This window comes from Enhydra lutris, unplaced genomic scaffold (genome assembly GCF_002288905.1).
Source record: "Enhydra lutris kenyoni isolate GAN:26980312 unplaced genomic scaffold, ASM228890v2 scaffoldscaffold9, whole genome shotgun sequence".
Classification (NCBI taxonomy): Eukaryota; Metazoa; Chordata; class Mammalia; order Carnivora; family Mustelidae; genus Enhydra; species Enhydra lutris.
The window spans coordinates 31,271,476-31,294,945 of NW_019154093.1; the positions used below are offsets into that span (position 1 = coordinate 31,271,476).

The 23,470-nt window shown below is 34.4% G+C and overlaps 1 protein-coding gene across 2 annotated transcripts in view; it reads left to right on the forward strand.

The window, feature by feature from the left end:
- Positions 1–22,790, forward strand: part of LOC111143016 (autophagy related 4C cysteine peptidase) — an 82,792-nt gene extending 60,002 nt beyond the window's left edge. Inside the window, exons 10-11 of one of the 2 annotated variants that reach the window (XM_022496422.1) lie at positions 6,075–6,194; positions 20,937–22,790. In XM_022496422.1, coding sequence (XP_022352130.1) covers positions 6,075–6,194; positions 20,937–21,104 — 288 coding nt within the window. In that variant the 3' untranslated portion in view covers positions 21,105–22,790. Of the gene's footprint in view, positions 1–6,074; positions 6,195–14,333; positions 14,373–20,936 lie in introns of those variants that run through there. The other variant, XM_022496423.1, reaches the window with a different exon arrangement.
- Positions 22,791–23,470: the final 680 nt, after the last annotated feature.

Consider the following 23,470-nt stretch of genomic DNA (forward strand, 5'->3'; position numbering starts at 1 on the left):
AAGTGCAAAACTTCCCAGGTGCATCAGTATAAGCTTGACGTAGGGTGTTGGTGGTGAGAATGGAAAAGAGGAAATGATCTTAAAAGACTTTGTAAAGTCTGGTGAAGTTATGTAATTTCTGAAATGCACAGAAGCATTTATTTCTTATACAGTAGGACACTGAGAAATTGGGTTTAGATTTATATATATATATAAATATATATATATATATATATATGTATATTTTTTAAAGATTTTATTTATTTATTTGACAGAGAGAGATCACAAGTAGACAGAGAGGCAGGCAGAGAGAGAGAGAGAGAGGGAAGCAGGCTCCCCGCTGAGCAGAGAGCCCGATGCAGGACTCAATCCCAGGACCCCGAGATCACGACCCGAGCCGAAGGCAGCGGCCCAACCCACTGAGCCACCCAGGCGCCCATAGATTTATATTTTTGAGATGCTGGTAGAGTATCTCCACATGTCTGGGTAATTCCTCTGGACAGTTTTTCATTTTTCTCAGCTTAGGGATGTATCTTAGGCTATTTAGTGAATAGTATCATTTATTTTTCTATGAGAGTATAACATAAAAACTATAGCAAAGGGGCACCTGGGTGGCTCAGTGGGTTAAGCCTCTGCCTTCAGCCCAGGTCCTGATCTCAGGGTCCTGGGATCAAGCCCCGCATTGGGCTCTCTGCTCAGCGGGAAGCCTGCTTTCCCCTCTCTCTCTCAGCCTGCCTCTCTGCCTACCTGTGATCTCTGTGTCTGTCAAATAAATTAAAAAAAAATAAAATAAAAAAAAAAACTATAGCAAATTGCTTGTGTACAGAAATGAAATTTCACTTTTTGCTTTTTAACATATTTTAAGCTTAAAATGCTCCAGGTGAATGTATTTTAACTGCCCTATATTAGACATCCTTGGCTTCTTATGTAGGTTGTGTGTATTTATGCTACTGAAATTTTGCAGTTGATTGACATAATTATACGAGCATTCTAAAACCACGTTTATACCTCAGTGATCAAAATTATTTTTTTAAAGATTCCATTTATTATTTGAGGGAGGGGGGCAGAGGGGAGAGAAAGAATCCAAGCAGGATCCATACTAAGCATGGAGCCTGACATGGGCCTCACTTTCACAACCCTGAGATCATGACCTGAGCCGAAATCAAGAGTCAGTTGCTTAACCAGCTGAACCACCTAGGCACCCAAAATTATTTTTGAAAGAAACTTTTTTGATCAATACTTGTTTTTGGTCAGTAGACGGGGAAATTAAAATCTTAGCTCTTTTATTCAATTCCATGTAGTAATCACTGGTAGTCCTGATACTTTGAGTGAATGCCTTGAATCCAATAGGATTATGAAAATTTAAGGAAGTAGTATGATATCTAAATATTTGAGATTGAAGAGGAAATTTAGCAGATTACATCTTTTTTCTTTTTTTTTTTTAAAGATTTTATTTATTTTATTTGACAGATAGAGATCACAAGTAGGCAGAGAGGCAGGCAGAGAGAGAGGGAGGAGGAAGCAGGCTCCCTGCCGAGCAGAGAGCCTGATGCGGGGCTCGATCCCAGGACTCTGGGACCATGACCTGAGCCGAAGGCAGAGGCTTTAACCCACTGAGCCACCCAGGCCCCCCTTGTTTTTCTTATAGTATTGAATTCCTACATATTTAGAGTTGAACTTTTAAAATATTGAAACCAAATCAGACCAAGTATTCTATTTTATTTTTATTTTAATTTTTAAATTTTATTTATTTGAGCTAGAGTGAAAGAGAGAAAGAGAGAGAGAGAACACAAGGCGGGGGGCTGGGAGAAGGAGAAGCAGACTCCTCAATGAGCCGGGAGCCCAAGCGGAACTTGATCCCAGGAGCCGGGGATCACAACCCAAGCCGAAGGCAGATGCTTAACCAACTGAGCCACCCAGGCACCCCTCTTTTTTATTTTTAAAAAAAGATTTTATTTATTAGGGGGGTTGGGGAGGGACAGAGGACAAGGGAGAAACAGACTCTCCACCGAGCAGGGAGCCCAACATGGGGCCCGATCCCATGACTCTGAGATCATGCATGACCTGAGCCAAAGTAAAACACTTAACTGACTGAGCCACCCAGGTACCCCCCAAGTATTCTTTTTTAAACTGCCATTTATTGAACTCTTTCCATATGCAAGGCACTCTCCTAAGCACATTAGTTAGTTGTTTGTTGAATTGTTTTCTTCCCTATAGTTCCAAATGCTTTATGTATATATTTGTACTAATTTTCCATTCTTGTGGGATACTTTCTTATAAAATATATTAGTTTATACTATTGAATTTTTGTTAACTTTGTAGAAGAGAATTTCCTTCATCTCTATCTATCTTCACAGAGTTTTTAACACTGTGAAATGAACGTACGTAGTCATGAATGCGTATATGTCTATAATTTTCATATAGAGAATAGGGTATAAAGGAATAGCAATGAGCACCTTAAGGAAAAAAGTTGTGGAAAAACAACTTGAAATTAAAAGCGAATGAGAAGAACACAAGTGGCTTCTAGCAGTGAGGGTATGTTGAACTGTGGGTTCCCACTATCAGTGGTTCAGGCAGAGTATCAATTGTTGGGATGAGAGGACTAGAAGATAATGTATCTTCAGTGTATATACGTATATGTACGTGTGTGTGTGTGTGTGTGTGTGTGTGTGTGTGTGTGTGTTTGATAAGATTTCTCAAACCAGAGACTGTTGTTTCATGTTATTTATGATATACTTTCAGAATTACAGATTATAACTCTTATATAACAAATTCTATTATTAAGGCAATATTTGATTTTCTAAATACTAATATTCCACTAGTAAGGCAGGAAAAGCCTTATTAATAGACATGTTAGTCTGTTGTGATTCCTAGGCCCTCAGTTCAAGTTTCAGATTTTAGAATGTCCATGCAGTGATTATTTTAATCTACCCTAGTAAAATCAGAGAATAGTGGCATTAAAGATTTAAGAATGATGTGATTGATTAGATAGATGGATGAGTGAATTCATCAGTGAAACATGTACCAATTATGAATTACACATGTGGACTGCAGTTAGTAGGATGTGTTTTGTAGTAAGGGTATTCTCTATCTTAGGAAGCTCCACCTTAAAGTATTTGTTTCAGTATTATTTGTATGTTTAGGTTATAGGATCAACTATTCCAAAAAATAAGCCTAGAATAGTACCTGGCATTTAGTAGGTGCCTAATAACTATTTGTTGAGGCAGTGAATAAATAATGTATTGAAAAATGAAATAAATGGGAATTGACTTTTTTTCAGTCATATATTTTTTTCAGAAACATATTTCATTGTCACAGAACTGTATCTAGTAAATACTCCCTAAAATGTGTTTGTAAAGTAGAGGGTGCTACTTCAGAATTGTAAAGATTAAAAAAACATCATAAGTACATAACTCAAAGAATTATCACAAAGTAAATATAGCTGTGAAACTCCCCTTGGAAAATATTTTAGTCTAACTTGTTCTGCAATAAATAGAAATGATTCTGAATTATAAATTAATGTTGGCTTGACTTCAGAATCTTCTTGGGTGAACGAAAGAAAATAGTTTTAAATTTTAATGGTATAAAATGCCTCTTTGTAATATGAATCCTAGTACTCATATAGTAACACCCAATAGCAGTTTTAGTTTTCAGTCATCGGAGATTTATATCTGTGTTTTTGCAAATAATATAAAAAGTTCTTTGTAGATATCAAAACACTATGAATAACAATGTAGTGTTTGTCATTACTATCTATGATCATTGAGGTAATACAGTGAAACAACACTAAAACTATTTGGTTTAGTCTTGTCGGTTCTTACATGAAAATAATAATTTAGCAAAACATAGGACATCCTCGTAGGTGAATTTAAAAAATATTTTGTTGGACCTTGTATAAACGTTTGGTCCTTTCTTATCCCTAAGTAGTAAAAACTAAATAAACATTCCTTATTATTGGCTTTGGAAGGAGTTGGACTGTTTTTAGATAGCTTGTATGTATGCAGAATAACTTCTTTTTTTAAAGTATTTTTTGGGCGCCTGGGTGGCTCAGTGGTTAAAGCCTCTGCCTTCGGCTCAGGTCATGATCTCAGGGTCCTGGGATCAAGTCCCGCATCGGGCTCTCTGCTCAGCAGGGAGCCTGCCTCCTCCTGTCTCTCTCTGCCTGCCTCTCTGCCTACTTGTGATCTGTCAAATAAAAAAAAAAACAAAACAAACAAAAAAAAACCTTTAAAGATTTATTTTTTATTTACTTATTTGAGAGAGAGAGAGAGAATGTAAGTGGGGAAGAGGGGTAGAGGGAGAGGGAGAAGCAGACCCCCTGCTGAGCCAGATGCAGAGCTCCATTCCAGGTCCTGGGATCCTGACCTGAGCCAAAGGAAGACGCTTAACCGACTGAGCCACACATGCACTCCTGGAATAACTTTTTGTAAATATGACCTAGAGCTGTCTGTGCCATGTACACTAATCTATTCCTGTGTATTGTTAACAAGTCTATGTAGTTTCTGTGCCTTTTCAGATCTGTTTTCAATAAAACATAAATAAAGCAGGTGACACAGTGTTGAAAAAAGTCCAACTAAGGCAATACTTGTGTTGACTTGTACTTTGGAGACTCCAGTTTAGTTAGGTTGGATCTCACTATATAAAGTACTAGTTAAGCATTTTATAGAAGTCATAGTTTTGAAAACACATTTGTTTGGCCTGTATTTACTGCAGTGATAGGGGATTTGAATATGATACATGATTGAACTATCTACAAGGGGAAAAAGGAGCTTGAATATTCTTGCATATTCTCTAGTGATAACATGGGACACTAATTGGATCACTGGGATGGATATAGGGGGAGGGAAAAGAGAGATTTTGACTGATTTACCATGAACATAAATATGAAAGCCTATGTTTTTCTGTATTTTGATAATTTCAGGTTAAAATCCCTTAGTTTTAGATATTAAATGTAGGGAAAATTTAAGTTTATGAGTTCAGATTCAGCCTGGATCATTTCTTTTGAGAGAAAGAACATGTGTGCACAAGCGAGTGGGAGAGGGGTAGAGGGAGAGGGAGGGAGAATCTTAAGCAGGCTCCATCCCCAGTGTGGAGTCAGATGGGGGCTCCATCTCACAACCCTGGATCATGACCTGAGTGGAAATCAAGAGTCAGTCACTTAACTGACTGAATCACCCAGGTGCCCCCCAAGATCATGTCTTAATTGAGCTTATTCTTCAATTAAAAAATATAGAATATACAATAAAGAATTTCTCATACCTGTCTACCATTTACCCAGTTTTCTCTCTCTTCCCTAAACTTGTTAATTTTGGTATATCCTTACAGTTCACTTATACAAACATAAACAAATTTGAATATATATATATATATATATATATATATATATATATATATATATTTCTAAGGCCCTCCTTTTTTTACATATAAGCATTTTTTTATACACAGAAAAACAGACTTTGGTAGCCTCAGTGATTTTTAAGGACAAGATATCTGAGCATTCAGGATGCCTGGATGGCTCAGTTGGTTAAACGTCTGCCTTCAGGTCAGGTCATGATCTCAGGGTCCTGGGATAGAGCCCTGCATGGGGCTCCCTGCTCAGCAGCGAGTCTGCTTCTCCCTCTGCCCCACCCCCACCCCGCTCCTTCTCTCTCTCTCAAATAAATAAATAAAATCTTAAAAAAAAAAAAGCAACAAAACCAACCCAGGTTTAATTGAACTATCATAGAAGCAACTAACTTGATTCTAAACCTTGTACTAGCTTATGTATGTCTTTTCCAGTGGCACATTTTTCCTCCCTTCTGCAAGTATTAAAAATGCATATCACTTTGACACACTTGTTATCTTTTACAGAATGGCACTAATGCCACAGAAGGTGGAGATTTGACTTGAATGTAAATAATGGTGGCTGTCATGTTTTACAGCTTTGGAGAGTGGAAAGGACCATTTGCAGAGGATAGACTAAAACACTGTTTGAAATATGAAAGCATATTTATGAGAAAAACTAGAGGGCAAATTTTAAATTAAGTAACATCTTGTATATATTCAAGTCCATCAAACAAAACTAAATTAATCCTAAAGAACTTTTAAAATTGCAGACATTCCACTGCCCTTCTCCCAAAAAGATGTCATTTCGAAAAATGGATCCTAGCTGTACGATAGGATTTTACTGTCGAAACGTTCAGGACTTCAAACGAGCTTCTGAAGAAATCACTAAGGTACTTTTATTTAAAATATTATAATATTTGCAAATGACCTAATTTTTATTAGACATAGCCTATCAGAGGACAAAACTCTGTAAATAATTCTTTTGTAAAATTTCCTCTTGAATGTTAATATTATTAGGACTATAGTGAACCAGAAAATAAGACTATTTGGGGACTCCTAGTCTTTGAGACTAATGAAACCAACTAGTGACCAGTTGAAAGTATCAATTGCTCCACTAGGTGGCACTGTTGAAATAAAAATCCCTTTGCAAACTAGCCATGTGCAAGCAATTAGGGTTATATTTTATTTGAAGAGGATTTTAAAAGGGCAATACCTTAGGGGGTAGAAAAAAATTAATGAAGTATTTGATCAAGCCAAATCGAGCATTATTTCTTGTTAGTCCAAGTGCTTCCTTGATTTTTTTTAAAGAGAAATGGTATTTTTGGATTTCTCAGAACTGCTTTATAAAATGAGCTGTGTTGTTACCTTCCAATAAGCTTGTCTAATCTGATCTATTCTACTTACAGGATCTTTGAAATAGGTTTATTTAACTCCCTCTCATAAGCTTTAAGCTTCTGCATTTTTTTGATCTTTGAGTACTGCTAAAACATTTATAGAACCTTAAGATCTATCTATATTTAGTACTTTAGAAAATAAAAAAGATTATTTAGGAAGTAAGCATAACTGGAAGGCTGTCTTTATTAGTATCAGTAATTATAGGCTATCATTTTAAGGTAAGTAAAACCAATACTAGATTCATTTTTTTGAATTTTCAACTTGAGTTCAGGTATAATAGTATTCATTACTGCTTTAATTTCCAGTTAGTTTCCTTCTGGAAAATGGACCCAGTGGGTTGAAACTTGATTTTTACAATGTAAAAATAGAATAAAAAGTTGAATAAAAAGTTTCATATAAGCTAAGTTTAGTTTACTTGACCTGCCATGTAAAAGAGGAAATTTAACAGGAAAATGACAGAAAAATGAATGAGATGAGAAAATGAGATATGTGAGAACCTTTCCTTATTCTTCATTTCTCATAGTTGTCGTCTTTTCATTCTCCTTTTTAACCCAGAGGGCCAAGTGAATGTAACAAAATGTGTCTTCGCTATTTCCCCCCTTTTCTTGTTTGAAGTTAGTATATACATTTGTTTAATTTTTCTTTGGCAATTCTGTCTTTATAAAATATCATGTAAAATATGTGCTAAAATATACAGTCCAGATGATATTGTAATACAGATTTATGTTGATGAACATTTCCCTTTTAAAGCCGTTTCTGTTTCTACCAGTTTATTTTCTGTCTAGGTGAAAATAAGTGTGTTTAAAATAGTAGTCTATTCCTGGAATAGAAACAAATCAAATTATCATTACCAAATTAAAAAAAACAAGATGAACAAATGAGTTGCATTTGATATTTTCTGATTAAAACTTAGTTTTTGTCGGTTTTATATATTATATATATATACACACATACATAATATATATTGCCTATATATTTATATATATATTGTTTTTACATGGGAAAAATACCTAGAAATTATTGCTTATGATGCATCAGAGTAATATGCAATATTAAAATAAAGGAAAACCATATTGAAATGTCATTTTGAAGTACTGAGAATTTTTCCAGAGTCAGTTAACTTTTTTTAATAATAGTGTTGTTCTTAAATTAATAGCTTTTCATAACAGTATCAAAAACTCTATTTGTTTATTAATAACTTGATCATTTACTTTTGCTTGGAAAGTTGTAAGTGAAATAGTTTTCCTTTTCATCTTAAAAACTGAACTTGGCATTTTTTTCTTTTTAAAAATTAATACATTTTATATTATTTGTTTCAATGCAGGATATAATTTCAGTTGTCTCATTTTGAAAATAAAGCTAGGTAGCCTAGATTCTCATGTTTAATTTATAATGTGTGGATGAGTATTCTAATGCCATATACTACGTGATTTTTAAAATGTTAATAAAAATTGTGAAATTAATTCAGTGTTTAGCACAGCTCAGCCCAGCAAGTATCTGAATAACTACCATGTCGAGAGCATAAAACGACCTAGCCATAATACTGCTTTTGAACAGGTATAAGGTTTCTGCCCTCAAGTAGCATTTGTAGGCCAGGAGAGGGAATAAGACAAGTACACATACGTTACATTGAATATGATAAGCACCAGCACAGAAATAGAAACAAATTGACAGCAGAAGGAAGGATGTTGAAATGAGAGCAATGTCACATCCCAGTCAAAGTTCTTTATTGTGATGGTGATATTTAATTTGGGCCTTAAAGTGTAGGCTTAATTTTTACTGCCTTAAGGAAAAGAAAGGTTACTTCAAGCAGAGGAAATAACAAGAGGAATCGTATTGGAAAAGGAAAGTGTAGAGCTTGACTAGAGAATGGCAAATAGTCCAATTTGTTAGTGCCAAGGGTACATGTAGAGTAGGATTTCTGTCTTCTGACTCCCTAAATTAGAATCCTCTATGGCCTGAGAGTCTCCAGTTTTAACAAGCCTCCCAAGTCTTGTATTCCAAATTTGAGAACCATTGGTGTAAGACTGCAAACCAAAGTGTGACACTTGATGTTTTTAGGTAGCACCAGGATACATATTTTAATCCATATGTATTTATTTATATTCATATTAGAAAAATATAACTGGCATATTAAACATGTGATTTCCTGTTAATTAGTGATTTGTACAAGGCTATTTAAGTTAAAAACTATGGAAAAAAAAGAATCATTAATCGTAACAGAGATGGCGTACATAAAAAAATAATGAAGATGAAGAGGGTATATGTGTGTCCAAGGCTTGGAAAACACTGCTGTAGGAAATAGCAAAGGATGAGGCTAGAAAAGGAAGTTGGATAATATTGTGGAGAGTCTTGAATGCCAGGCTGAAGAGGTTTGTAATTTAGCAATATGTTGATTTTATTAAATTAGTTTTTTTAATTTTTTTTAATTTCAAGCATACAGAAATATAGAGAATAACATAATAAATACCCATGTGCTACCATTGAGCATAAGGGAAAAATATACATATATAACTGAAGCATTTTGACCTTCCTCAACCTTATTCTCTTCCTTTCTTCCCAGTGGTAACTATTATCCTATGTTAGTATATTATATTCATACTTTATATATATATCCATAAACAATATATACTACTTTGTGTGTTAGTAAATTTATCACAAATGATATGTTTATATGAAAATGTATATATCCTGCCATTTGCTTTTTCATTTAATAGTGACTTAGAAATTAGATCTCTATGGATTGGTCTAGCTTATTCATAACTGCTGAATAGTAGTACATTTTACAATCTACTACTTTTTATTTAAACTGTCTTTTGTTAATGGTCATCTAGCTTGTTTCATTTTCCAATTACAAATAATGTTTTTAAGAATATCCTTGTTCTTATCTCTTCATTTACATGTACTATGTTAACTGGGATTATTACAGTAGATACCCTAGACACAGTAGAGTAGAACTGCTGGGTCTCAGGGTGTGCATATTTTTAGATTTGCTAGATATTGTCAAATGCTCTCCAAAGTGATCATACCAAGGAGTATATGAAAATTTCCAAAGATTCACATCCTTATTAACACTCGATATTGTAAGACTTCTATACTTTTATCCATCTCATGGATATAAATATAAATATGACTACAAAGTATTTTTTTGTAGTTTTAATTTGTATTTCCCTGATTAATAGTGAAATTGAGCATCTTACCAAAGTTTATTGGTCCTTTGGTTCCCCTTTTGTGAATTTCTTATTTATTCCCTTTCTCTAATTCTCTGTACGGTTATTTGAGTTGAAGGAAATCAAATCAAATTTATAATTTTGGATACTACCATTTGTTGGCTGTATGTGTTGTAAATATATTCTCCCAGGCTACTGTTTTCACTTGTTAAGGGTGTCTTTAATTTTTGTCAAATTAGTAAATCTTTTTCTTTATGGGTTTTGAATTTTTTATCAAAAAAATCTGTAATAACCAAAGTCATAAATAGAATTCCTAAATTCTCCTACATTTCTTCCAAAAGTTTTATGTTTCACATTTAAAACTTGTATATGTCTTAAGATCTGTATCTTCTTTGGGAAAAAATGGATAACTGGTTGTTCTAGCATTATTTATTAAAAAGCTAACCTTTCTTCATTGATTTGTAATGCTTTTTTCAAAGACTTGGATGAGGACAGAGCTGTGGGATGGGAGAGGAAGGAACTGTTCGGAGAGTTTGTGAAGGTAGAATCTATAAGATCAAGAAGTTTTGAGGGCAAGTGAAAGGCGGAGCCCCAAAACAAGTCTGCTTTACATCTGAGTGTCTAGGAGAAAAAAATTATTAGTTCATTAATATGGCAGTTCAGGTAATCAACAAGATTTGAGTGCTCTCACCCCTACCATTCTGCCAAGGCTCCACATGGCTAAGTCCATGGTCATATCTTAGTCTTCATCCCACGTATCCTGACATTAATATTTGCCATAGCTGAACATTCACTACACCTTCATACATCTTCTTCATTTGGCTTCTATAACCACTCTCTTGATTTTTCTCATTCTTCACTAGTTTTTCCCTCTCATTTCTCCTTTGTCTGCTCTTCTCCCCAGGCTCTTAATGTTGGAACACCCCATGGCTTAGTCTTCAGTTCTCATGTCTTTTTTTTTTTTTTTTTAAAGATTTTATTTATTTATTTGACAGAGAGAGAGATCACAAGTAGACGGAGAGGCAGGCAGAGAGAGAGAGAGAGGGAAGCAGGCTCCCCGCCGAGCAGAGAGCCCGATGCGGGACTCGATCCCAGGACCCTGAGATCATGACCTGAGCCGAAGGCAGCGGCTTAACCCACTGAGCCACCCAGGCGCCCCTCATGTCTTTTTTATCTTGGTGATCTCTTCTAGTCCTATAGCTTTAAATATCAAATATAACTAAAACCAAGATCATGTCTTCAACTCAAACCTCTCTTTCCAGTTATAGATTACACATGTCCAGATGCATTCAGCATCCTATGTATGTCTGATGCACACTTCCAAAATCAGATTCTGATCTTCCTTTTCAAGCCTCTTTCTGCTCATAATTTTCCTCTTCTCATTTAAGGACAAATTTATCTGCTAAGCTTGGGGTTTAAAAGCTTGGGGTTATCCTTACCTTCTTACTCTCTCTCATATCCTATAACCAATTAGATGTTAATTATATATCTAGAATCAGACCACTTTTCATATCTCTGCTGATAGTATTGCAGTCTGCGATGGCCTAATTTGTTCCTAAACCCCCTCCCCCAAACCTATTCTTTTTTTTGTTTTTAAGATTTTATTTATTTATTTGACAGAGATCACAAGTAGGCAGAGAGGCAGGCAGAGAGAGGAGGAAGCAGGCTCCCTGCCGAGCAGAGAGCCCCACAAACCTATTCTTGATTTAGCAGCCTTGCTGATCTTTTAAAAACCAAAGTCAAAGCACACCACTCTTTTCCTCAGAAACCTGCATTGACTTTTTAGTTCACTTATAAATAAAAAGTTCTTACCATATCCTCCAAGACCCCAGATGATGTATGTTTCCATGCCCCATTCCCTTACCTCAACCCCACATCCCTTACTCTACCCTCTTTCACTCTGCTTTAGTCATGTTGGCCTCCTTGCAGATATCTACCCTAGTTGCGATGGACTGGAATGCTTTTTTCCTCAGATTATCCGTAGGACTGATAATCCTTGCTTCCTTTAAGGTGGTTCAGTGAGGCCTAATCTGACCACCTTATTTAAAGGTGCAGTGTCCTCCACCATTCCTTCTTACCTTAGTCATTTTATTTTTTTCTTAGCAGTTACAACTTTCTAATACACTAATACACTATAAAATTTACTTATATTACTGTTACATTTATTATATTATATATATATTATTATATTTATTATTACCTGTCTTCCCCAGTAGAATATAAACTTCACAAGGGCAGGAATGTTTTGCCTGTTTAGGTCACTGATGTATCCCAAAGCATCTACAAAGTGTTGTTGGCCCACTATATTGAATGACTATTTGGTGCTGGGTATGCACTTGTGAACAAGAAAGTTATGACTTCTAGCTTCATGAACATACAGTCTAAGTGGACAAGATGAACATTAAATCAACAAATAAGTGGATAACAAAAATTTTAAATTCCATAAAAATAGAGTGTTATGGACGAGAAAAACAGGAAACATATAATTTAATTTGGGGAGTACAAATTTTATAAAGTATATCCATTTCATTTTCCTTAATGTCCAGATAAAAGTCTTACATGGTCCACAGTATCTGCCCTATTTAAACCTACTACACTAAAATTGGTAAAAATCTGCAAGAGAATAGTGAGGGTCCTCCTAATTACAATGAACCTAATTGATACATCTTCATGACTTGCTTTTAAGAATTTGAAACCTTGAATTGGGAGCAGATAAGATGAGCAATAGAGTCTGGCATGATAGAGATGGCAGAATTTCTGGTAGAGTTAGGAGTATCTTTTATGTCATTGAAATGGTCAATCATGGATTCTCTCTGGATAGGGAAGCAAATGGTCTGGGAGAATTGAGAGAGGTGGAAAATTTGGAAGTCAGGTGAATATGATGAAGTCAGGTTTACTGGGAGTGCATCTAAAACAATACCTCTTCCATCTTCCACTTCTTTAGATTTTAGGATCTCTATGGAACAGTTCTGTTTAATCCTGTCTCTGATCTATTAACAATCTTCTCCTTCCCTCCCTCTCTCGTCCCTCAGTAGTTAACTGTGTTGTTAAATTTTTTCATGTCCTTTTTGTTCCTGCATAGTATGTAAGATATGTGATAAAAGTTTCCAATTGTAATTGTGGGTTTGTTCATTTCTCCTTCAAGTTCTCTTGCCTTTCGTTTTGTATATTTTGATTACATACAAATTTAGTATTGTTAGGTCTTCCTATTGAATTGACTCTCCTAGTTCTGCAGGGTGAACTTGCTCACTTTTCATAAGTATCCTGCCAACACATCTCTTTGCCAATCCCTGACTTAGATTATGTCTCCACTGCTCTGCTCTCTTATAAAAAGGACTGATGTAGATTATTTTTATCTTATCTCACATCCCCTATTCTTTTTTTCACTGTTCTCAGCCTAAAGATAATTGTAAAATAAAATACTATTTTTTTAATGATAAAACTTAACTACCTAATAGTACTGATGTTTGAGCAGAAAATCTCAAATAAAAATGTGAGTATTAGGAAATTGTTTGATTATGGAATGAATGTCCATACAGGAAAAAATATTTATAAGTATCCAGCTGTCCTCTAGCTATAGAACAAACATTATTTACAGATATCTGAATCCCGGATATCTAAGAGATCTTAGGGCTTATTTTTAATAAAATAATAAAAATTATAAATTTTTAATTTATAAATTATAATAAAAATATTTATAAGTATCCAGCTGTCCTCTAGCTATTGAACAAACATATATCATAGCCATTGAATCCTGGATATCTAGGAGATCTTAGGGGTTATTCAATCCAAAGCTAACATCTGTGGAGTCCTTACCATATGTTTGATATTATGCTACACACCCGATATATATTATCTCATTTAATCTACACAAACCTTCTGAGGTAGATACTGTTATCCCCTTGTACATATGAGGAATCTTACTTTGGTGGTAGAGCTGCCTTCCATGACGAATCTTGTCCTTATAGAGGTTCAGTAACCTTCATAAAAGGTCACAACTAATAAATGATAGTGCTGAGATTCAAACCTCAGACACTTTGACTTTGAGAATATGTGCTCATAAACACTATTCTCTATAGTCTCCTCTTTATCCATCAATCCACCTGGTCTGAACAGTTGACTATCTAATCTTCATTTCAGGTAATGGTGAGCTAAGTATTTTCCTGGAGTCTTTTCAATTTTTGGACAGATCCTTATTGTTAAAAAAGCATTTCCTATATTGAGTTGGAATCATTCTCTACATACCTTTTACTTCATCTCACAAAGCAAGAGAATAAGTTTGCTTCCTCTTCTAGAACAAACATTCCTTTTTCTCCAGTGGTATGCAGTTTCTCATACCCATTGCTATTTCGTAAATGTATTTTTGTAAACACCTTAGTGTGTCAGGTTTATGTTCATGATTATATTTCCCCTCCTAGTTCTATACTTTCCAAGTGAAATTTGAGGGATATTTTTCTTTCATAGGTCTTTTTCTAGGTTTTAATGATAAGAACTCTGATTTCTTTTAAAATCTTCAGGGACTTATTGTTTATTGGGAAGACATGAAGTGGATATTAAAGATAAATGACTGTAAAAATATATTTAGTAAATACTAACATTGTGATAATAATGGCAGCAATAATAGCCAACATATTAGAGGCCAGGTAATCTTCTGAGTGCTTTCATCACAACAACTTTGTGGCAAAGATGCTATCAATACTGACATTTTACAGCCTAAAGAAAATGAGACAGTCTAGTTAAGTAACTTGCCCAGGGTCATATAGTTTGTAGTATTAGCCAGGTTTTTAGCAGAGACTAAGTTCCATAGTCCATGTTTGTAATCCTTGTGCTACACAAATCTGTAGAACTTTGGAAAAAGTCATAAGCTCTTCAGAATGAGGTACTTGACAGTGGATTTTGGGCTGGAACTTTGAGGACTGAGTTTGTATGATCAGAAAGGAAGTAGGAAGGGCAGCTGGATGATAGGAATATCATGAGCAGAAACATTACAGTAGAGTGTTACTGAATGTTTATGGTTGAATGTTAGGAGGTAGAATGTTTAATGTGGCTAACAAGGGCCTGGATCATCCGGCTTTCATGTACCAACCATTCTTTCTTTTTTCCTCTATCCTTGAGCCACACGAGCCTTCTTTCTGTTCTTTGAACATGCTAAGTGTACTGGCATCCTAGGCCTTTGTACTAGCTGATTTTCCTACCTGGAGTGTTCTCCTAGAACTCTAATGTGTGATTGCGTATTATTATTATTTGGGTCTCAGCCTGGCCTTTTCTGACCACAGAACCTACAGAAGCCTTCCTGCCTTCCTTACCACATTACCCTGTTTTATTTTTATCATAGTTCTCCTCTCTGAATGGTGTGTAAGCACCATTAGTTAGTTACCTGTTCAATATCCACCTCTCTTTTTTGTTGCTTTGCTGAGAGAATCCTGCTGTAATTTGGGGGAACAGTGTGCTCAAATATTCATTTTTCTTGGTCTCCCTTGTATTTAAGCACAGTTTGGCCAGTGAAATACAAAGGGATGTGTGTTGGAAGTATCTGGGAAAAAATTTGCTCTTCTGATAAAATGGTAGATTTAGATGTGGTTCTGTCACTCCCTTTATATCTACCTGCCCCTGCCTTGAATGTGAACGCAACACCTGGGGTTTCTGTAGTTCTTTGTGACCATGAGAGAAAGGCCAAGAGAACTGTAGGAACTGTTTGACATCAATTAACCAAAGGTAGCATTGTCATACTTTTTGTTACGTAATCACAATTCCTGGTACCTAAAACCATTGCTGTATTTTATCTTTTTGTCAGTTGGCACAAAAACCATTCATAACTAATAAAGATGACGTTGTCAATGGTAGAAACCTGGAGAAGTTTGGAAGGGAGCTAATATGGGGAGGCAGAAATGATCATCAGTTTGAGTTGATATTGCAGCATTCCTCTACTTACTGTAGGAGGCAGTATAGTATAGTGGTTATAACAGTACCAGCCTGCTGAAGTTTAAATGCTGGTTCTGTGAGTTACTGGCTATGTGAACTTGCACAAGTCACCTAACCCCTCAATATTTTTCCGTTCCCTCAACTGTAAATTATGGATAATAACAAAGCCTAACAGAGAAATGGCTGAAACTAAGAGTAGATAATATTTTTGAGAATATAGAATATATAAAGAAGATAAAGGATCAATAACTGATTAATATCTGCATTTTGGGATGTAGGAATAAATAGAGTCAATGAAGGAGATAGAGAAGAAGTAGTTTAGAGAATAGGAGAAACAGGAAAGCAAAATATTGCAGAAATCAAAGGAAGTGAGTATTTTAAGAAAGTAATGCTTAACAGTGTTGATTACTATAAAACTATCAAGAGAATAGGGACTAATAAAAGCTTTTTTTATTTGAGAACCAGAAGAGAGTATTTTCAGTATGGCGAGGGGTAAAAGTTGGGTTACAGTAATTTAAGATTGAGCAGAGAGAAAACAGAGGCGAGTGAGTATCACATGCTCATTTAACTTACTTCAGTTCAACTACATGAACTCTTGCAATAAAACAGGAACGTGTTTTTCTTTATTACATACTCTTTATTACATACTCTAAATTAATATAGGCTATAGTGTATTGTACACATGTTATGGAATAGGGTTGTACACCCAAGACTATGTATAACACCCTTTAAACAATTTAAAGGCCTTTTGAAGATAATTTTAATTATACTGATTTTGACTGATTTTCACATAGTGGGCTGACTTTAGAACCTAACCACTACATAAAATGTAGCTCCACTGTGAATATAGTTTTGATATAGACCACATAGGTCTCGATTGCTCTGTACTGGTTATAATTTTACATGTGTGGTGGCAGAGGCTAGAGCTAATGGTTTTAACCTGGGGAGAAGAGGTTATCTCCTTGTTCTATTTCTGTTCTTCCTTACACCTACGAGCATTATGGAGGAAGAAACTGCTTAACTTCTGTCCTCCAGCTTTTTCCTTTCTAGATTTTGAAACCTGTCAACTTAGCACATGGGAAAAATGTGATAAATTATTTGACCTCCTGAAAAATGATTTTGCCTTTTAGATAATAAAGCCGCTTTAGTGTATCTTTGATTATGTTATTAAATTACAACAGAAGACTTGCCTATTCTAAAATTATTGTTGAGCAAACCATTGAATCACCTTTTGAAAAGCAACCGTGAAATAGTAAACTCCGTTATCTTAAATTTTTTTAAAAATGGTTTTCTCCTAACTATCTAAGATATATATGTTAGAAAGTTTGGAAATGAGAAGTCTAACAAAAAAATCACCACTAAGTCTTTCGTTCATAGAAAACTTTATATTTTGTTGTATATCTTTCTAGCCTTTTGAAAATACATATTTAAAATGATTTTAACATAATTGAGATTAAATTTTATATATAGCTTTATATCCTATTTTTTCTTTTAACATTATATAATTTCCCAAATTATTATCTTTTATTTTGTATAATATCTCAATTGATAATACCCTGTGTCATAGATAATCTAGTTTAGATTTTGTAGCTTTTATGTAATCCATCATGGAGCGACTTTAAGCTTAGTTTTAACTTGTAATATAAGAAAGGAAGACCAAAGTTTTCACTTTTGATAAAAGTTTTTAGAATCAAATTTTCAAATCAGTTTTTTTTTTTTTAACAAGTCTGAAAAAACATTCTTGATAGGGTGCTTAGGAGCTGGGAAAAATGTTTAAAAGGCATGTTGATAAGTGGTTGAGGCCTAATATCCCCAATAATTCCTTATTAGTTGATCTCTTTTTATTGTTGCTGCTGCTGTTGTTAAGTCATCTTGGGAAAGTAATTTAAATCCTTGGGAGCTCAGTTTTCCCATTTATAAAATGAGAGTAAGCTCAATAATTTCTAATGTTTCCTTTGGCATTCCGTATTTATGTTCTAAAATTATTTCTTCCCTGTCATATCATATTTATGTACTGATAGGTTATCACCTACCTTACTGCCCAACTCACTTGTCCTTTAATATATATATTTAAAATAGGCTTTATTTTTTAGAGACATTATAGTTTCATAGCAAACTGAGTGAAAAATACAGAAAGTTTCTATATACTTCCTTCCCCATCAAAATTCCCCACTAGACATGTCTTATAATTGATGAACCTACATTGGACACATCATTATTATCACCCAAAGTCTACAGTTTACATTGTGGTTCACTCTTGGTATAATATATTCTGTGGGTTTGGGGAAAGGTGTATAATGATATGTAGCCACCATTATAGTATCATACAGAATAGTTTTCCTGCCCTAAAAATTCTTTGTATTCCACCTATTTATCTCTCCCTTCCTATTAATCCCTGATAACCATGAGTCTTTTTATTACGTACATAATTTTGTCTTTTCAGAACATCATATTGTTGGAATCTTGCAGTTTGTAACCTTTTCAGATTGTCTTCTTTCACTTAGTGACACACACTTAAGGTTCCTTCATGGTTTTTATGGCTTGATAGCTCATTTCTTTTTAGTGCTGAATAATATTCCATTGTCTGGATGTACCAATTTATTTATCCTTCACCTTCTGAAGGACTTCTTTGTTGCTTCCAAGTTTTGGCAATCCTGAATAAAGCAAGTTTTTGTGTGGATATAAGTTTCAGTTCATTTGAATAAACCTTTAATATATTTTCATTTGATAATCTTTAAAACATTTTATTTTTTAAAGTTTTTTTAAAGATTTTATTTATTCATTTGACAGACAGAAATCACAAGTAGGCAGAGAGGCAGGCAGAGAGAGAGAGAGGAGGAAGCAGGCTCCGGGCTGAGCAGAGAGCCCGATGCGGGGCTCGGATCCCAGGACCCTGGGATCATGACCTGAGCCGAAGGCAGAGGCTTTAACCCACTGAGCCACCCAGGCACCCCTAAAATATTTTAAATAAATCAAGAAAAGTTAGAAAAACTTGAAACAAGATGGGATCAGGAGGGAGACAAACCATAAGAGACTCTTAATCTCACAAAACAAACTGAGGGCTGTTGGGGGCACGGGATGGGGGGTGGTGGTTATGGAGAGGGTAGTTGGGTTATGGACATTGGGGAGGGTATGTGCTATGGTGAGTGCTGGGAAGTGTGTAAGCCTGACGATTCACGGACCTGTACCCCTGGGGCAAATAATACATTATATGTTAATAAAAATAATTAATAAAAAAAAGAAAATATGGTGTCGGGTAACCAAGTTCAAAAAGAAAACAAATGTCACATTGGTCAGTTTTAGAAAGAAATAAAGATATTTTCCCCCCTTAAAAAAAAAAAGTTAGAAAAACTATAGTTCTTAAAGCCTAAATCAATAAATACATATAAGGGGGCCTTAACACTACAAGTGAGTTTGCAAAAAGTAGGTATATTTTGTAATTAAAGGACAAAGAGCTCCTTTCTGACATTTTGCCCTGGGTCACAGATTTGAATCTTAGTTGATGAGCTGCTAATAAACCTAAATGACTTCTTTATTGATCTTGAAAGAAAGGATGAAGAGATGATAATATTAGCTTTGTTGTGCTGATTTGAAAATGATACAATGCCCATTAGATACTAACTTTTATAAGTAACATTAAATGAATATAAAATGACAACAATTTTCAGCTGTATTCCAGCCATTAGCTGGAGGTGAAAGAGGCTTGATCACATTATTTTTATCTTCTGCACTTTTCCTTCTTTCTTCCCCTTTTTTTATAGAGTGTAAATAAAATAAACTTGAGCAATGTGTACTTTAGGAGAGCAATTTGAATAATAGGTTATGATTTTCATTACATCCAATTTTTTCTAAGTACTTAATTATTTTTAAATGGTTCATTCCCATTCAATTTTAAAAATGTATTTCATAGTAACCGTCTCATTGAAACATTTTAAGTTTAACATTGTATCTGTATGCTAGAGCTATATATTTATTTAAGCCACATTTCAAGAGAATCTATAAATATATATAAGAATTTGATGATCCTTCAGTTGAATATTGACATTTGGGAGAATTTAGTTTTTACCCCTGAAATTATCCTTTAGAAACAAATTTAGAAACAAATTATAATTAATTGATCATGATTAATGATGTGTAAAATCTGTTGGTATTTTTTCAGCATTCTCTGTAATTCACATAAATTTCTTAGAATCCTTACAGGTGCTGGTTATCCATAGAAAAGTTTGTTTCTACCACAATGTCATTCAAAAATTTTATTCACTCTTTAATGTTTTAATTTTTTAATAGAATTTATTTAAAAGAAAGTTTTAAAGTGGTTTAGAATGGGTTGTTGGATTGTTAACGAATCCCAAATTGACAAAGGTTATAAGGTTGTTGGGTCTTGCCACAAAATTCCAGGTACTGCTTTTTTCACTTTTGAATTATGTAGCTTTAAGAAGGTAATATGTAAGGTATGGATTATTATTATCTATAACAACACTATTTTTCATGTTTACCAAATTATTGAAAAAATATTTTTTCAAATATGTGACTATGAAAAGACTAAATTTTTAAAATAGCTTTTTATTACTGCTTTTGGCCAATTTAACAATTCTCTGAGTAAGAAGATTGGATATCTTTTGCTGCATTTTATAGATGATAGTCAGGTAGAGTGATTTTGTCCAAGGTCTCATCAAGGTAAGTTGTAGAACTGAGTTTAGAATGGGCCTTCTGACTCCGTTTAATGGTTTTTCTTCTGTGTAATGGTAACAGTCTTTCATAGTATTTTACCATAGTCAGTAATACCATTTTGTTTTATTGTCTGTTACTACCAAAAGAAGAGAAATCTTGATTCTTTATAAACCTTTAAATCACAGAAGGTGATTCGAAGACTTACTTTGGCAGGGTGGGGGGGTAGGAAGTGAATGATAATGTACTTAATTTTGATGATCTACTCTTAAATGGAGAAGCAGGTATTTAGCTATAAGTAAACTCTGCAATGCTAATTAACCTTTTGTCTTTTGCCAGAACAGTGAAACAGTGGTACTGGATAAATGTAAATGAGAGAAACTAACAAGAGAGATTCAGGGCTAAAACATTAGATTTCGTCGTGTGGTCCTAGTGTGCACTTTTGCATAAGTGATTTTTCTGTACTTTCTGTTACAGATGCTGAAAATTTCTTCTAAGGAGAAATATCCCTTATTTACTTTTGTAAATGGTCATTCCAGAGACTATGATTTTACATCTACTACAACCAATGAAGAAGACCTTTTCTCAGAGGATGAAAAGAAAAGATTAAAAAGATTTAGCACAGAAGAATTTGTCTTGCTCTAAAGATTAGTGTATTTGTGCTTGTTGAGAAGAACTCCTCTGCAGGGGGAACAATGAAGAGAAACAAGTTTACTTGAAACTGGCTTATTTTCACAAATATCTTAATTTTATATGTTCTTTAAAAAAAGAACATTTGGAAATATACAAGTTTTAGAGATATTTTTCTGAAAGAGAAATGATTTAATGAATCTTTATTTCTAATAAATATCAAGTGATTCTGGCTGCATTCCTATTTCCCTAAGATCTGCTAACCTTAACTCTAACTTAATTGTAAGCCTTCCAGTCTTCAGATTCTTCCACCTGAGGCCACTAGTCTCCTGAAGGGTTTGTGATAAAGGTCCCAAAATCGGAATCACCAAATAGGTTTGGAAGCTTCCACTTAGACACTAACAACCAGAAGACCAGAGAATGAACCTTCAGTGCTGCATAGCCTCCTCATATTATTGCAACCAAAGGATACTTATGGATGTATCTGGATATATTAAATAGCAGTTGTTAGCTGTGATATGCATACAATTATATAAGTAGAATTGTAAGTTAATGTAATACTTAGCAATATGATTTTATAATGGCTCCTCATTTTGCTTGCTATCAAGTCTTCTCTGAGGAGTGAATATAAAGTATTGGTGTTCCCCAGAAATTTAAAGGTTATGTTATTAATAACTTCATCTAATCAAATCAGATAAAGGCAATTTTAAGGCAGTAGTACTGTTTGTTTCCTGTCTCAAAAATGGAATTTTATGGGAATTCTGCTTACTATGGAGTTTTTTAATCTAAAGATAAGGACTAAGAAAGATATCAGTAAATGCTCCTCAATGTGATTTTTGCTATTTGTATGAATCAGTGTAGTGGTATTTAGAAGTTGAGGCTATCTATAAGGTAATTCTGCCTTAAGTGTGTTATGTGTTATTGAAAGGCAAATATGTGATATAAAAATATAAGAGTTATTATTCAGCCAGGATTATGTACTTTAATAAAGATGTGAGAACATAAAGTACCTTTGTTTGGTTTTAATAGGATTATTTTAGTTCTTTAATTTGAAAAAATCATTGTCTCATATGAAGTCTATTTATTTATAATGAAGGCAAGTAATATTGTTTCTCTGAAAGCAAAATATTAACTTACTTTATGGAGCTTTCATGTTTCAGTGCAGAAAGGTGACTTATAAAGACATAAAATTGTGTATCTTTTAAAGTCATTGATCTCTTCCATCAGAAAGCCTATTTGTTAGGTTTAGAGTTGCATACAAAACAGAAACAGAGGGGGCAGTTGCTTTAATATGCCTGATGAGAGAAATCAGATTTGGCATTTCCCTGCGAGAACAGTTTACTACAATGATAAAAATGGCCTGAAATCTAAAATTTTCCTTTATTCCAGATAAAATCTGGACAAATTAAGTCCAGTACTAATTTTCCTAGAATGTCAAAGCATTACAGGAATACGAAGCCAGTATTATGCCCGATTATATGCGCTGCAGTTGTATTGTCTAAACTATTGCAGTTTGTTTTTTATATGCACCTGCAGTATTCACAGGATTTTACAACAAACACATCAAATGAGAGTACCTATACGTTCAAATGAATCAGAACTGATTGTAAGTATTCTCTTACAAGAGCTATATAAAAGTTTAGACTTATATTCTTGCATTCTATTATTTTCTCACCATCTTTGGGGATCATTTTCTTTTTTAAAGATTTTTTTATTTATTTGACAGAGAGAGATTACAAATAGGCAGAGAGGCAGGCAGAGAGAGAGAGGAGGAAGCAGACTCCCTGTCGAGCAGAGAGCCCGATGCGGGACTCAATCCCAAAACCCTGAGATCACGACCTGAGCCGAAGGCATAGGCGAAACCCACTGAGCCACCCAGGTGCCCCCATCTTTGGGGATCATTTTAAGTAGGTTAAAATTAGACCTGGCCCATTGGGAAGGGTATGTGCTATGGTGAGTGCTGTGAAGTGTGTAAACCTGGCGATTCACAGACCTGTACCCCTGGGGATAAAAATATATTATATGTTTATAAAAAACAAAATTAAAAAAATAAATTAATTAAAAAAAAATTAGACCTGGCCAAAGTTGAGGTGAGAGGAGGCAGAAACTTCCTTTACATTGAATTATATTGGAAATACTCAGAATACTGTACAGAAAAAACAAACCAATCTTGTAATACAGTCATCCCCATGACTGAGAATAAATGTGTTGAATCGGAAATGATCAGCATAATATGTACATTAAAAAGTATTCAATAATGTGTATGAATGAATGCATGCATTCATGAAAATTGAGATAGGCTGATTGATTTATCTCCCCTGTTAATTCAACTTCAGCTGAGGACCAGCCAAAAGTTGTGCTAATCTTTTATTGGAAAGGCA